General features: G+C 48.4%; 1 protein-coding gene and 2 long non-coding RNA genes across 7 annotated transcripts in view; 2 read left to right on the top strand and 1 right to left on the bottom strand.

Moving 5' to 3' along the window:
* LOC117244272 overlaps positions 1-13,254 on the top strand; it is a 20,341-nt gene extending 7,087 nt beyond the window's left edge. For 2 of the 5 annotated variants that reach the window (XR_004497028.1, XM_033513800.1), the window contains one exon: positions 12,661-13,254. Coding sequence is in view for 1 of the 5 variants with exons in the window: in XM_033513800.1 (XP_033369691.1) it covers positions 12,661-12,909 (249 nt within the window). In the remaining 4 variants the exon portion in view is untranslated. Of the gene's footprint in view, positions 1-2,227; positions 2,309-7,646; positions 8,479-12,660 lie in introns of those variants that run through there. The other 3 variants (XR_004497029.1, XR_004497027.1, XR_004497026.1) reach the window with 3 other exon arrangements.
* On the top strand, positions 1,842-2,183 carry LOC117244273. Its single transcript, XR_004497030.1, has 2 exons — positions 1,842-1,918; positions 2,088-2,183. It is a non-coding gene; the product is annotated as an uncharacterized LOC117244273 (long non-coding RNA).
* On the bottom strand, positions 2,134-6,747 carry LOC109022616. The gene is made up of 2 exons (XR_002001672.2): positions 4,037-6,747; positions 2,134-2,592 (listed from the first exon to the last, which is right to left on the bottom strand). It is a non-coding gene; the product is annotated as an uncharacterized LOC109022616 (long non-coding RNA).
* Positions 13,255-14,881: the final 1,627 nt, after the last annotated feature.

The raw sequence follows: 14,881 nt of genomic DNA, 5'->3' as shown, positions 1-14,881 counted from the left end.
TTCCCTCTCTCTCTCCCTCTTTCTCTCCTCTCTTCCTTCCCTCTCTCTCTCCCTCTTTCTCTCCTCTCTTCCCTGAGTTCTCGTTTAATTGTTTTCTTTCTTTCCCCTCTTTCTTGTTTTCTTCTAGATTTCCCTCTTTATCTCTCGCTTTCTCTCTGTCTCGCTCTACTACCTTCTTCCTCTCTCTTTTCTTCTATCTCTCTTATTGCCCCCCCCCCCCTCGATCGCCCTATTTTTTCCCCTATGTTCGGGATATTGTTGCTAATAACTCAATAAATAAAGCAGCCTCCTGTTATGACAAATTCCAAGCCGAAGCAACACTTCATGTGTTAAAATGCCCCTTGAGGAAAAACAAACAAAAAGAAAGAGACAAAAGCCTTTAACAACAGGATCGCTGTCCCTTGCGGAGGTGTGGGAGGGGCGCAGGGCGCACCTCGCCCCCAGCCCCACTGCGGCGCAGCCGTCGGTGCCCCTGGCACCCCGATGAACGCTGAGGACACTTCTCCAGGGGAGGAGGGCTTGCAGGATCAGCCCTCAGCGTAAATCACCGGCAAACCCTCTGCAGGGCCGGCAGCACCGGGAATGGGCAGCTCGGCAGGGCTCTGCCGTTCCCTCCCCGTCACTTTTCTTTCTTTCATCTCTGTCAGCGCGTTAAAACTATTGCGAAAATAGCGAGGGGTCACGTCAGCTCTTTGCGGAGGCTGAACCGCCTGATCAGCTTCGACTCAGCCGGGCGCTATCCCGGCGGCTCCTGCCCCCCGGCCCCTCGCTGCTGCCTGGGTGGGGAGCCTGGCACCCGTGTAGCCGGGAGCCCTCGTTACCCCGGGCAGGCATCGCTTAACGCGGGGCCAGCGTGAGAACAACGCCGTCCGCTGCCTCTGGGCACATTCTTCTCTAGAAATGGAGAGGAAAAACGAAGGAGCGTTGGTAGGGGGATTGTAGAGAGACAGAGTCTGAAGATGGTTTGTTCCTCTGCAGATCCTGGGAGGGGTTTCACTCCGGCTGCGGGGAGCCATCCCCAGCCGGGAGCGGAGCGGGTCTGCCTGCCCTGAGAGGGCTGGAGGAAGGGGGTGACAGCCGCTCTGGGAGAGGTCCCTCCCCGGCTAGAGAGAGCCCTTCGCTCTTCTAATCGCTTGCATGTGCCTGCGCCCTGAGCAGCCCCGCTCCGAGCAGCGGCAGATACCGTAACAACTCGCGTGTCGTAAATTACAGAGACCTCACCCTGGCAGGGGGATGCCGAGGAGGCGTCCGGTTTGTCTGCAGCTCTGGAAGGCACGGGAGGAACCGGCCTTGCTGCTTCCCTCACTTCCCTTTTCCCTCTCTCCCCCTCAGCCGACTCCTTCACGGAGGGTGATACCGCAATGACTCACTAGCACGTTTCGGTGCAAGGGAGACTTTTTGTCTCTCACCCCCACCCCCTTTTTTTTTTTTTTTTGAGTTGTTAACTCCCGTTTATGATCGAAATGTTACCCTCTGCGTTTTGTTTCGTTCTGGCTGCCATTGGTTGGCCTGGGTTTAATCAGAAGGAAAAAATGCTCGCCACAAATGTAGCTATTGTTTGGCTGGAGAGACGGGGGCCGGGCGAGGAAAGCAGGGAGAACGGGAGACCGTGAATGATAGTGACGGTGGGACCAGCCATCCGCCTCACGGGGTCCCGGTCCTGTGCTCAGCCCTTCCGAAAACAGAGCTCCCTCTTCCCCCAACCCGCCCGCAGCAGTATGCAGGGGAGCCGGAGGCATGTTATCTCAGGAACATAATGTTAATAAATGTGCTCAGATGTTGGACATTCCCCTTGCCTGTTTTATAGGGTTTCGCTGGTGGTGCTTAATGGGCTGGGTCACCGGGACTGATGCTAGCAAGGTTATTAGGATTAAGTAACCTAATGAATCGTATGGCCATTAGCGGGCTTTGAAAGAAGGTAGTTTTCCCTGTAACCTGGTCTCCCGTCTCTTAACAGGGGCAATTATTTTTAACTGTCTCTCAATCACAGGTCGGAGAGGGGCTTTTTTTTTTTTTTTTTTTTTTTTTTAGTTTATCTTATTTGTTTAAAACCTCTCTCTGATGCTTAGAAATTGATTTCTCCACAGAAGGAGCCTGTCATTTTATCCCGGGGTTTCTCGGAAACGCTGAGCGAGCCAGACGCTGCGGCGGCTCCCGCCCTGCTCGGCGCTGCAGCAGCCGCCGGTGCCTTTCCCCTCCGCTGGCCAAGTGCATCACTGGGGACGCGGCTCCGGGAGTGCTCGAGAAGGATTTGTACTTATTTTTTCCAGAGAAGGGTTTTTCTTTCTGTGTCTTTTGCCTAAGCCAGGTAAGCGATGCGACGCTCGGTTCCCCTTCCAGAGGCTCGCCCCGCACCGCTCCCTCCCGGGGAGCCCTTGAAGGATCCTTCCTGGAGGCGGCTTCACCCCCCCACATTCGGGCACCACCACCGAGACCCGCGGGCCACCGAACCGAGGGGCGGCGCTGGGCGAGCGAGAAGGCCGGGCGGCGACAGAGAAAGGCCGGCAGCGCCGGAGCCTTCTCTCCCCGGGGCAGCCATGGTCAGGGCGAGCGCAGGTCATCAGAAGCTAACTCTTGGCCATCTGCTGTCTTCTATGGCAAAGAGAAACCAACTATTATTATTATTATTATTATTATTATTATTATTATTATTATTATTATTATCATCCTCATCATCCTCATCATCTTTATAATAATCATTATCATCATTATCATCATCATTATTCTTATATTTTTGGCCCCAAGGTTAAAGATTATTTTTCCACTTTCGATGTTTTCCTCCCTACCTCCCCCCCGCGAGAAGGTAGAGCTTGAGTGTGGACGCAGGTTACATATTACATTATATGTCGTAATGCTTCTTCTGGGGGGGCCGGGCCAGCGATGTGAATATCCGCTTTAATTAGAACAAGTGTTAACGACTGGTTCAATTTGATCAGGTCTGAAATATTTGCACCGTGATCATTTTCTGGACCTTTCAGCCTTTAAAAAAAGAAACCCAGATATACTGGAGAAAATTTTAGAAAGGGGGTAAAACCCGACAAGAAGTTGTTGGGAGAGGAGTCCTTTATCCCGGCGCCTTTGCGAGCCCGGCGGTGCCTGTGCCGCAGAGCCGCTTGCGGCGGCGAGGCTGGGATGAAAGAACGCAGGGGTGTGGGGCGGCGACTGGGGGCAGAGCAGGGCCCAGCCTCAGCTCCCGGAGCAAAAGAAGATGGCAAGACCTTGCCTGGCGAGGCCGGGTTCCCTTGTGAAGAGCTACTACCACCGAGCGGCATCTCCCGCGCCCCGCGACATGGCGCTGGCAGGGTGACAGGGGTAGCAGGCTGGTGGCAAAACGCGATGCCGTGTTTTCCCCCCATAAAATCTCACGGTCAAGCTGCGAGGGACACGGCACCTGCCGGGCTGTCTGGCTCCCAGCCGCCGGGAAGGGGCTGCTCCTCGGGGGGCCCCTGCGGCAGGAGCAACACAAGGTGTCCGCCAGTAGAGCAGAGAAAATCTCCAGCCCGCCTGACTTGGAAAGAATCCACTTTCCCACAGCTTTTTCAATCCCCAATACTTTTCACACCCTGTTAGGAGTTAATACCGCCGAAACCGCTAAACGCTTCCATGCCTATAGGTACGCCCCGCCAGGGGCTGCTGCGCCTGGCGGCCCCCAGCCCCCGGGCAGGACGGGCCGCAGCACGGGAAGCGCCGCCAGCCCGCGGGAAGCGCTCGTTTCCCCGGTGGAAATTCCTCGGATGCTTCGTACTTAGGCTACTTCAGGATAACTTTCTTTGAAAGGGCTTCGGCGGGCAAGGGAGGGAAAGGATTCCCCGGATACCTTTTGGGGAAGAGCGGGGCGATACTGCCGGAGCCGCTCCAGCTCCCTGGGTAATACTTCAGATGCCAGTCTCCAGGCGTGGAGAGCTGGCTGGGGTCAGCTATGCGGCCTGGGCTCTGCAACCAGCACCTCCGGACGGCAGGGAAGCCACATGGAGCCGAGGAGAGGCGGGGGGGAGGGTGGGAGGAGGGGGTGTATCAAAGCCGGAATGGATCTTACCTGTAGCTAACGTTTTCTTGTTTGGTTGTTTTGGTTGTTTTGGGGGTTTTTTGTTCTTGATTTTTTTTTTTTTTTTTTATGGGGGTTATTTTTCGGATTTGGTTTAGCCTTACACCTTCCACCGCTGTCCGTCCCGGTTGCCGGTCCCGCCCCAGTCGGCGGGCGGTGCCCCCGAGGTGGGCGGAGGGCAGCAGCCGCTCCGCTCGGCTCCGTTCCGGAGGTAGCTGACCTCGCCCCAGCGCCTCCACTCACCCGCAAGGCCAAGGGCAGCGAGAGGGCCTCTTTTTCCCTGAGCTCACAGGGACCATGCGATAACCGAACGCGCGACGCAGGAAAGAGCCGATCGGGGGAACGTTTCCAGTTCTATTTTCCCAGTGAAGTAATCGCTGGAAAATGCCGAATGAGATTTCTTGCCACTCCTTTCCAAACCTGCCTACACCGTCCCCAGGAAAACCGCTCGGCTGGGGTCTCCCCAGCTCGCAGCAAGAGCACTTGTCTCTGAAAAGCACAAAATTCACCCAGAAAACCTAACTGCAATGTTCGGCGGTCAGGCCAGCTGTGCCCAGCCTTCCAAGCAGTAGGACATGTAGGCTGTCATTCAGAGACTGAAGGGATTTGTCTGTCGTGTCTGTCTTCACAAAGCAAAAGGCTTGTCCCCGGCGTAAAGTGAGAGTATCTCTGGAGTCCAGAGTTGCCGTTCTCCCCTCCAGCCCTCCAGGCACAGGGATGCGCCTCTTCTTTCACCCCTTAGCTCAAAATCAGCTTTCAATTTGTGGTAATGCCGGTGAAGGTTGGGACACCAGGTCGGTGGGCACCACATGTGCGGGATGTACCTTTAGCTAGATCGTCTCCAGTCCCCGGCGAACACTCTCAGCCGTGTGAGCTTAGCAGCATCCCTCATCTTGGCGTTTGCTCTCCGTTCAAACCCCGTTAAAATCTTGTGGCGGGAGAGGGAAATCCATCGCTAACGCGCATTGGAGGGACACTCCTGGTGTCCCTGGTTAGGCTTTTCCCCTCACCGTCGGAAAATGCCCTGAGGGCTGGCCGCGGAGTGTTCCGCACGGAGAGGAACTGCGGGTGCCAGGACAGCTCCCGAGGCACAGGCTCATTCCCAGGCGGGAATAGGAGGCTGATTCCCAGGCGGAGGACGAGATTTCCCCGGCTGTCCTGTCCCTGCTCGGGACACGCACAGCCCCCCTGGCAGGTCCTGGCCGGCTGGAGCCTCTCCCCGGAGTTCCTGGGACCGGCGGGGTCTCACCCGGGTTACATTTCTAGGGCTGTGCTCGCAAAGTGGCAGCTCTCCCACCTCTCCTTGCCTTACCCCCATTGCCCGCTGGTGTCCAGCTCCCGCTGCCTCCCCGTGTCCACCCAGCCCCATCCGAACACCCCAAGCCCTCGGCCACCTCAGCAGGGCGGATGTCCGTAGAGGAGGGGGCTACCTCCTCCCTGAGTTCCTCAGGCCTCGGCAGGCTTCTAAGTCCTGTCAAAACGGAGGGACCTGCGCTGGGCTGTGCTACACAAGCCGTGCAGACCTCTCGCCGCTCAGGTGTAACTACCAAGGGTCTCTCCTCCCGGCCTGCTGCTGGCCGGAGCCCTGAGATAGGTGCAAACCGTACCCATCCCGGCCATGAGTGTGTTTCATCTCGGCGGTACCATTTATTTAAATAGCACATGGGAGTGCCAAGCCGAGAGCTGGGAGGACCTTCAGGGAAAGGATACTCTTTGCAGACGAGATTGAGAGCATTGAGACCCGGGAACGACAGCGGCGGGCACCTCAGCCAGGTGTCCGGGGCGGGCCTTTCCAGCAGCTGTACCCCGCGGGGAGCTGTCACCGCTTGCTGCCCGCAGCTGCCAGCTCCGTGCCTTACACGGGACAGCGGCAGCAGGGATGCAGGGATACAGGCTCCCCGTGTGCCAGCACAGCCACCCCCGCCCGCAGGGCACATTCACTTTCCTGTTCCCCTTTCCGGGAGCAGTGTGCTGCCGCCCGCATTGCAGAGGCTCGGGAAGGATGGGAAGGAACCGAGCTCGTGTTTAAAGCCGAATATCACACCCACCTGAGCAGCAGCGGTGGGATCGAACGCATCCCCCTTCCCACCCCCTGCCCCAGGTGCTTCCCTGTGCGGCGTGGCTCCTTCCCGCGTGTGCGTACACGCACATATACGATTAATTAACTATTAATTATTACAGTCGAATATATATTTGGTTGTTTTAGTTACCTTTTTAAAGACTAGTGAGCTAGTCCCTCAATTTCCTTTTGTTTCATGCGCTTGCAGATCTACGAGCAAGCAACACAAGCTGAAGACTATCTAAATAAACATTTTGCATATTAAAAATATAAAATCATACACAAATACACGATATATATGTGACCACATATCAACTTGTATGCATAAATGCAGGTGGGAACTTCACTGAGATGCTCCGGCTTGCTGATACGGCAGGATGGGCGATGTGGTGTGATGGGGTGCGATAACAGTGTCCTTTGGATGTGGACCTCGAGGAGGGGTCTGCCAGGCTCCCCCTCCCGGGGCTGAGCCCCCCTCCCCTGACCCGGTGGGGAAGGGACAGGATTTCCCTGACGCTGCCCCGTGCTCGGGAGAGGTGGGGCAGTGAGACACAAGTGTCTGCTGTGAGACACAGCGCGGTGTCCCCTCCGGCGCCTCCCCACAGAAAGCGATTTATCAGCAGACGCAAGAGGTGCCTGGCGTTACGAGCAGACACCAAACCCCGCCTCAGGACCCAAGAAAAAATAAAGAATAAAAGTCCGAAGGAGAGAACCCCCAGCTGACAGTGGGCAAACAGGATGAGATCTCTCCTCCGTACACCGCACAGAAGAGAGGCTGTTTTTCCTTCGAGTTCTTTTTCGCAAAACTTACGTGCTTTAAATTCGTTTCCAAAACTCGCGTGGCACAGTCTAGAGGTTTCAAAAAACTCCTTATAGAAGAGCAGGAATTTGCCGATTTTTTTTTTCTTTTCTCTTATAAGTGTACGTTGTAGACAAAAATAATGGATAAACGCATACGTCCATCCCCCCTTTTAATAATCTTCTGTGAAGTCACCGTGTAACACATCAGAGCAATGATTTTAGATCTGACTCATTTACTTAGTTAAAATAAAGGACAAAAATAATGAGGAGGGGAGAGGGGGAGGGACAGGAGACCCCCCCACCATATTTATTATTAATGTTTCCCCGTCGGTGCCTTGCATGAGGAGCCGAGAGAGGACGCAGAGCAGGGCAGAGGGAGCTGCCGAGCCCCTGCAGCCAAGGGAGCTGGAAGCTCAGAGCTGTTGCCTTCCCGCAGGAAGGTGGGGATTGCTTTTCAGGCCAGGTACGAGCAGGTACGAGCCAGGCAGCGGCCAGGTGAGCTCCCCGCCGGGCACTGCTGCCGGCCCCTCTCCGGGGCAGCCCCTGACCTGCGTCTACCGGGAAGGCAGCAATTTGAGACCGTCTTTCACTCGGGGAGGAAATAACCTCATTTGCAGCGACAGAGCAAACTCCTAGTCATTAGCAGGGGAAAAAAAATATATATAAAAAAGAAAGAAAAAAGAAAAATTAAAAAATACTAAAAATAAAGAAGAATTTAAAAGGGAAATAAAAATGAAAGATAAAAAAAGGAGTCAGTAAAAGGGTAATAAAAATAAAAATGGAAGGGAAAAGCGTAAAAGGCTGCCTTGTGTGCTGGGAACAGGTTGGATCCTCACCTGGGGCTGTACGGTGTCATCTGTCATTGCGGTGGGTGTGTGGGGCTGGCACGCCCCATCCCGGGATGAGGATCTGGCCTCACGCCTTCCCACCAGCCAAAGCCGACATCAAAGGGCACGCAAGATAGACAATGTGGAGCACACATGGGAGGCTCGCAAGACTTTTCTGTCAAAACGAGTTTCCTGGCGTTTTTCTGCCCTATCAGACCTGGCTCCCCAGCACCCTCACGGGACCATAGAGAAGCAGCAGGGACCTATAGAGATGAGCTGTGAATACATACGACATACATACAGCTTCTCAAAGTGGGCCTGGGGAGCTGCCAGTCTCCTTTTTTTCTTCCATGGGGATACAGTGACTTGCAGCAAATTAGTAGCCATTGTCATTCAGGGTGGTCTTAATTATCTTTTTGGGCCTCTACAGATTTAACTCGTCTCCTGCTACTTTCTTGTACAAATTAGGTGTCAATCCAAAGTCCACTTCCAAACTCATCCCTTGCAATCAGTATCTGACTTTCTCTGCATCTACATCCCCCCAGCCGACATCTAATTCAGCCAAACACAGCAAATATCTCTACCTCAAGTCCAAGAATCTGATGGATACTCCTTTACCCCTGCTTAATGACTGCATGTGACCTGTCCTGTGATCTGCCGAGGTCTGGAGTCATCTGACATCGGTAGTAATGGGGAATGGAGAAGGATCTTATGGCTTTGGACTGTTGGAAAACAGAGCGGAGATGGTAAATAGAATTAAGACCATTCGGTTCTGCATAAAGATTAAAAAAATTCTTATAAACATTTTGGGTTTTTTAAAGTTCTGATTTAGGAGGAAACTGGGGATATGCAACACATTTTAATGAGTATTTGTTTCTATATATTTTTAAAATTTTTTTATTCATTCACACCCTGTTATATTGAGAGGTTACAAAAAACAAAAAGCAATCTGTTTGCGAGCATCAATTAACATACTGCAGTACACTACAATAAATGCTAAATATGTGTATGTGTACTCATTTCTCATTGCCATAACAAATCTAGAGTAAATCTTTAAGTTTTTGCAGAGATTCCAAGACACAGCATTTAGAAGGAGTCACTGCAATCCTTCATACCGTCTACACCTAGGAAGCTCCTATTACTTAACTGGGACACAAGCCCAGCTCACAAACAGAACAACACTGGGGATTGGGTGGAAATCTGGTGTTTAAATTTAGACTATCTTTTTCATATCATCATGTCTTTACCAAGTAACTCCCCCAGCACCAGGGAAGCCACTAAGATGCCTGAAGTTCTGCTCCACACATGCACTGAAGCCTTTTGGTCTTGACAGGGCTAAGCGCATATCTCGCACCTAATCCCATCAGGATTCGCAGACAAAGCACATCTCCTCCCCAAGGAGCCTGTTCTGGCAGTGCACATGTAATCCATGCTCACACAAACAGGGGTCTGCATGAAACACTGTGACACCAGCAGTCCCATTTCTCAGAGCAGGTTGTTAGGCATGCTAGGCATCGAAGGAGATGGCAATGTCCATCTTCTTCATCTCTCTGCTTTAGGGAATTCACAGCCACATTTCCCTCAACTGTGGTGTGTAGCTTACATAATATCAGGCATCTAAAGGACAGGGATAAGAAATAGTTTTCTTTCTCTTGATGCTGCACTAATCTCCATATCATGATTGATCATTCAGTCCCTCTTTCCTTCTCCTGTGGCAACACCAGAACGGCTTCTATCCAGACATCAGTATACTGTTACACAGAATGAGAAGTAGAAGTTTAACCTTACTCCTAAGGAACTGAATAAGTTCCCCAGAGCCTCATATCTATATATAAAAAAGTATTTTTCAGTTTCTGATTAAAAATACTTACTTTCCACCCCCCTCAATGCAAGAAAAGACTAAAAGCTGGGCAGACATTCCTGACAGACCTAGACAATGCTGAGATGTTTTCAGGAAAGTGATGGAAAGATTTGTTCCCAAGGGGAAAAAGGAGGGAAGGTTTTTAAGCCTCTGATATGTCAGTCTTAAGCAGTAAATGTTTTGGAAAAGATCCAAACTTGACTGCTTTCTTTGAGTTGCATAAACTGGTGATGGACTTCTTGGTCCTGGGTAAGGACAGTGCATAGCTGTGCCCATGTGTCTGGAAGCTCATGTTCTCAAAAGCAGCAGAGCAGGATTCTACTTATGGAGGCATTGCTGGCATGAGCTAACTGCAGCTGGAGTCCCCAGGGATTGCACACACATGCCAGACACCTGTCCTCATGGGCAAATCCTGCAGGCTCTGTGCAGCCATCTCCTCTGCCACCCACAGATGTTGTCATGTCCTCGCCGTGGCTCCTCATTGTCCCTAGGTTCCTTCTTCAGGGCTCATGTTGCCCTTAACATTTGAAAAAAAGTCCTTGTAATTTAGTCTGGCCTCATGTACAGTCTTTGTGGAGCCAGGACAAACTCAGCACAGGTGAGGGGGCCTTTGAATGTGCACCTGCATTGCTTAGGATGAAGGAATTCGAAGCCCCAAACCCATTCACCTACTATCTGCTGAGGCTGCTCGAATAGAGAGTAGAGCATAAAGTCCAAAAAGCACAACTTTCGAGACCTTTGAACCAAACAAATTGAAACCAAATCTTCCTTCTGAACCAAATCCTTCTTCCTGTCACTAGAGCCTGTCAAAGAGATTTATTCCAATAAATAGTTTAAGAACTCAGGCTTGGTGCTAAAACAGAAAACCTAGCGCCTTATACTGGCAATTAAAACTAGAATTCACACAGCTGATAATAAGGGGAGGTTTTGGAAAGTACAAGTTCTGGTAAGGAAGGGAAGTGGGAGAAGTATGGTTCATGTGCCCAAGGCCTTAATCACCCCCTACCCCACCCCAATAAAAATAACCACATAATTTATAATCATTCATAGCAGTTGGAATTGTCCTGACTTTTAAAAGACTTTTTTCATTAGACAACCCTTTATTCCTTGTAAAGCATATTATTGATCTTAATATGCAGAAAATGCCATAGCTAGCAACTCAGAATGTCAGTGCCAGTTTTGCTAAACAATGAGAATTGATGAGGTTTGGCAAGACATTAAAATATTTAACACTATAACTTTGAGAAGTCTTTTATGTGTTTGTACTAACAGGAAAATCTTTTAACAGGAAAAATGTTTTTCTCTTCTCCACTAAAAACTCCAGTGAGGGCTGATTCTGTTTGCATTAAACCCAATGGGAGGCTTGTTACTGACTTCAAAGTCAGTTCCAAGAGGAATTCCAATTTGGAAAATCATGACTAGAAAAAAAAATCATAGACTTTTAGTTATGTGACTAGAGCCATTTAAATTAGCAGTTAATTATGTGCCCTAAAACTTCAGAGTGTCTGGGGACAGCACATTTGGTCTAGCCCAGAAAAATTGCACACTTATCAGCCTGAATATAGTGGATATGCCAACTCTTACAGCATCATCTCACCTGAGGCATGGGACTGGGACCAGGTTTGGTGCCCAGGGAAGTCACAGGCCTGTGTCACTTACTGCTGAGAGTCTACATTTGCAACACATTTTTCTTTTTAGATAACATTTTAACTTCCTAGATATTTTTTCCTATAGAAACCTGGTTTGCACAGTTCTGGTACTTTGGCTGATTTGCTGTCTTCACAGCTTTATGTATAGAATGCAGAGTTTGGGTGAAGTGGTAGAGGAGGCATCAGGGTCTTTGTATTTAAGATGAAGTAGCAGAATTATTTAGGCTAGCTAGTCAGTCTAAATGAAAATTGTGATGAAAAGGAGATTATAAACTTCATGCCTATCTTTATCTTTCAGTACCGAGCTTGTGTGTGGGTATTCTGATCTTGAGCACTATAATTGTTATTTCCTGCATTTCTTTTAAAAGTTCTATGGACAAAGCTCAGGATCCTGTTGAGGCCTCTTGTACATTTAAAAAAGGTGATAGACTTAATTTTCACTATGGAGCTCGTCACCAAGTTTTCCTGAGGTGGGAAATTAAATTATAAGCATCGAGTTTTTGCAAAGATCAGAATTGTTTTTGCTCATTTGCAATCTTTCCTTTAACCCCAGAAGACAACACCTCTCGTAAATGCCATTAGGAAAAGGACAAAATGTAAAATTGGTATCCTGTAATCGTATTTATTCCTATAGACAACCAGCTAAAATGCTGGGATCTTTTAATAGCTTTTTCCATATTGGACTCTTTGTTTGGATGTGGTTTTCCTGATGTATCCTAGTAACATGTTTAGTTAATTTATATTGTGTGTATGTGTAGACAGATATACACACATCCATATGTATGCACACACATAGTCCTCATTAAGTAAGTGTTAAACCTCCCACAGCAGAGCTGGGTTTGGAGGGCAGTAGGGCTGAAAACTCTGCTCCCTCTGCAGAGGGGTACCACAGACACTGCTCCAGGGAGGCACACACAGCCCCCGCGGGGATCTGGAGCCCCCGTGCCTCTGCTCTGAAACTTGCTTGTGCACCCAGGCAGGACAGAAATCCTAATTTCTCACAGTGAGCAGAGCTCCATGCTTACATCCTGGGAGGGTGGCTGCATCATCCCCCTACGTCTCACTTGCACGTGCAGAGACTGGAGCGCTCAGCCAGCCCCTTGGTAGCTGAGGGATTGTTGCGCTCACACTGGTGGTGTGAGCACTCAATCCTTAAATTGTCAGAGTATCTGAGCTGTTGCAAGACAAACTCCAAATGCAGAAACATTTGGCAGATGATAAAGAAAAGAGGGATTCCACATATTGCACAGTAAAACACAAATATAACCTATTTATCTGGTGTTAGAAGACTCATTCTTCAAGGATTCGTGGCCATATCTGCCTTTACTGAAACAAGCAAGTGCTGGTTCCAAGGATTACAATATGTACTCTTGGAAAAGTCACACACTCCTTCTTCTTTTTCTTTTCTTTTGTTTCAGGCCCACAAGTGGATCAAATCAGTCCTGCACTGTTGTACCCAGTCTATAGCAAAACTCCCTTTTGAGGAAGATTCTGCAGACTTAAGGACCGAGGAGTTAGGACTGGGAGCTAAGGAAAGGACACGAGTAACTTCCTTCATAGCTGGTTTTAAAAAGCCAGCTGCTTTCTACAGTCAAGTCAAAACTAAGGGAGATGGTCTGAGGTTAAGAAATATGCAGGATAATTTTCACACCAAATGTGAAAAATGAGAAATTATTTTAACATGTTGCAACTTGTCATAAAAATATATGTTCCTTTCCATCTTTAAAAGAAGACTTTATAAACTCTACTGTCTTTGATTTTTTAAAGAGATTTTATATTGATTTTTTAATTCATATGTTCTTAAGAAAGCATAATGAAACACTTGTTTCTATTATCTTGATTAGTGCTTCATTATATAAGGATTTGGTCATTGAAACATACACTAAATATTGCACTGTAAATTGTGTTGTGACTTATTCAATACCTTTGGAATTAATAGTAAAAATTCAAGGTTGCAAAAATGGTATTTAATTTTTAATTTTATTTAGTTTAATAAAAAACTCACTTGACTGTACATTGTTTTATTTTCTCATTTATTGTGTATATATTTGAAGAAAAATATCTGTGTCTGTTGCATATCATCTATCTAACGCAAGAAACTGCTGCTGTTCTTAATAAGTTGCTGGGAAAAATAAACCAGTTTGCACTTTGATTTCTATCACTCCTAGTGAGTGATTCTTCTGGAATAAACATAGCTCTAACACATGTAAACAACACAGGAAATTAATAACAAAATTCTTTGGATTTCTTTCAGATGCCACGTACTTTATGTAAATATATGTGGCTTTCAATTTCAATGATTTTCCAGTAAGTAATAAAATTTGTTCATTAAGCATTCTCTTAAACTAAACATTTATTACTTTATAAGTGTTATTTCAACTAAATCAAGTGGATGTCCATGGTAAATTGATGCAACAGATCTGTTCAACCATAGAAACAGGAGGGTTTGGAAAACTCTGAGTTCCAATTTAAACTTCAAGAGAATGAGATGTAGTATAATATGTTGGTTTTTAATGTGAAAAAATGCTGCTAATATCTCTTAAAAATTAAGCTACCTTTACCTCATAATCTCTGTGGTAAAACATGGGAAAAATCCCATCAGTTGGATAAAGTTATATATCTGCTTCATGAATCTCGGGTTAGTAGTTTGGCAAAGAACTGGGCTGGTGGGTGTTTTCACTACCAGCTATGATTAATCATTATTTTCCTGGAGGGATAAGTCAGGCATCTTTTCTGAAAACATAGCTCTTTTAAGTGTAAAATTTTAAGATCATCCAGACAAAAATATTTTATGTTTTCCGTACCAACAGGAAAAAAACAAAAACATGTTAGGAAATAGTCTCATGATTGTCATGATACGTGTTTGCATTCTAAAGAAGTTGTTGGCATTAGTGTTTGTGGGGACTTAGCACGTTCAGAAAACCCAATCCCAGGAGTCTGGGTGTACAGCTCCTGATGTGAAAAAAACAGCCCTACCAGAATGAAAAGGTCTGGTGTGGGATGCAACAGCATCCTTCCTTACTTTGGAATTAGGAGGAGACTCCCTGGGGGCTCAGCCAGGGGGACTATGGGAAGAAGTCTGTTCTCAACCCAAGCTTCTTGTGGTGGGGCTGGATTTGGAGAAGCCCCCGATCGGTGCCACCACTGAGCAGCCTCTGCTCACAGGGGCACTTGGCTGAGCTGGCTCCTCTTCCAGCAGGAGATGGGAGGAGGTGGGCAGTGCATGGAGCAGGCACCTCCACCTCGTGGGCCACCAGCACACACAGGGGCTGCGGCTCTGAGACCCGTGGGGGAGATTTCATCGCTCTGCCCATGTCAGATATCGGTGCACAGCCTTGTATTTAACATGAGCCAGGCTTCTGGACTTTACCTGTTACTGAGGCACAGGCTAGCCTCAGGGGACACTGAATCATCATGTGTCCTGAGACCCGGCTTGCAAACAGCAACACTTACTATTGGGAATGCATTGGCCAGGAGTCTGCATGAGGTGACACTAGCTCTGGTCAGCAATCAAACATTGAAACATCTGATACAACGGGTTTAGATTTCTTTAGGTTCTGTTTGGTTAGATTGGATTTGGTTTAGATGTGATTTATTGCCACTTCCTGCATCTTCATGGTGTTTCCTTCAGCTGTTGAG

The sequence above is a fragment of the Parus major genome, chromosome 4 (genome assembly GCF_001522545.3).
Source record: "Parus major isolate Abel chromosome 4, Parus_major1.1, whole genome shotgun sequence".
In the NCBI taxonomy this organism is placed as follows: Eukaryota; Metazoa; Chordata; class Aves; order Passeriformes; family Paridae; genus Parus; species Parus major.
This window is presented reverse-complemented; position numbering and strand designations above follow the sequence as displayed.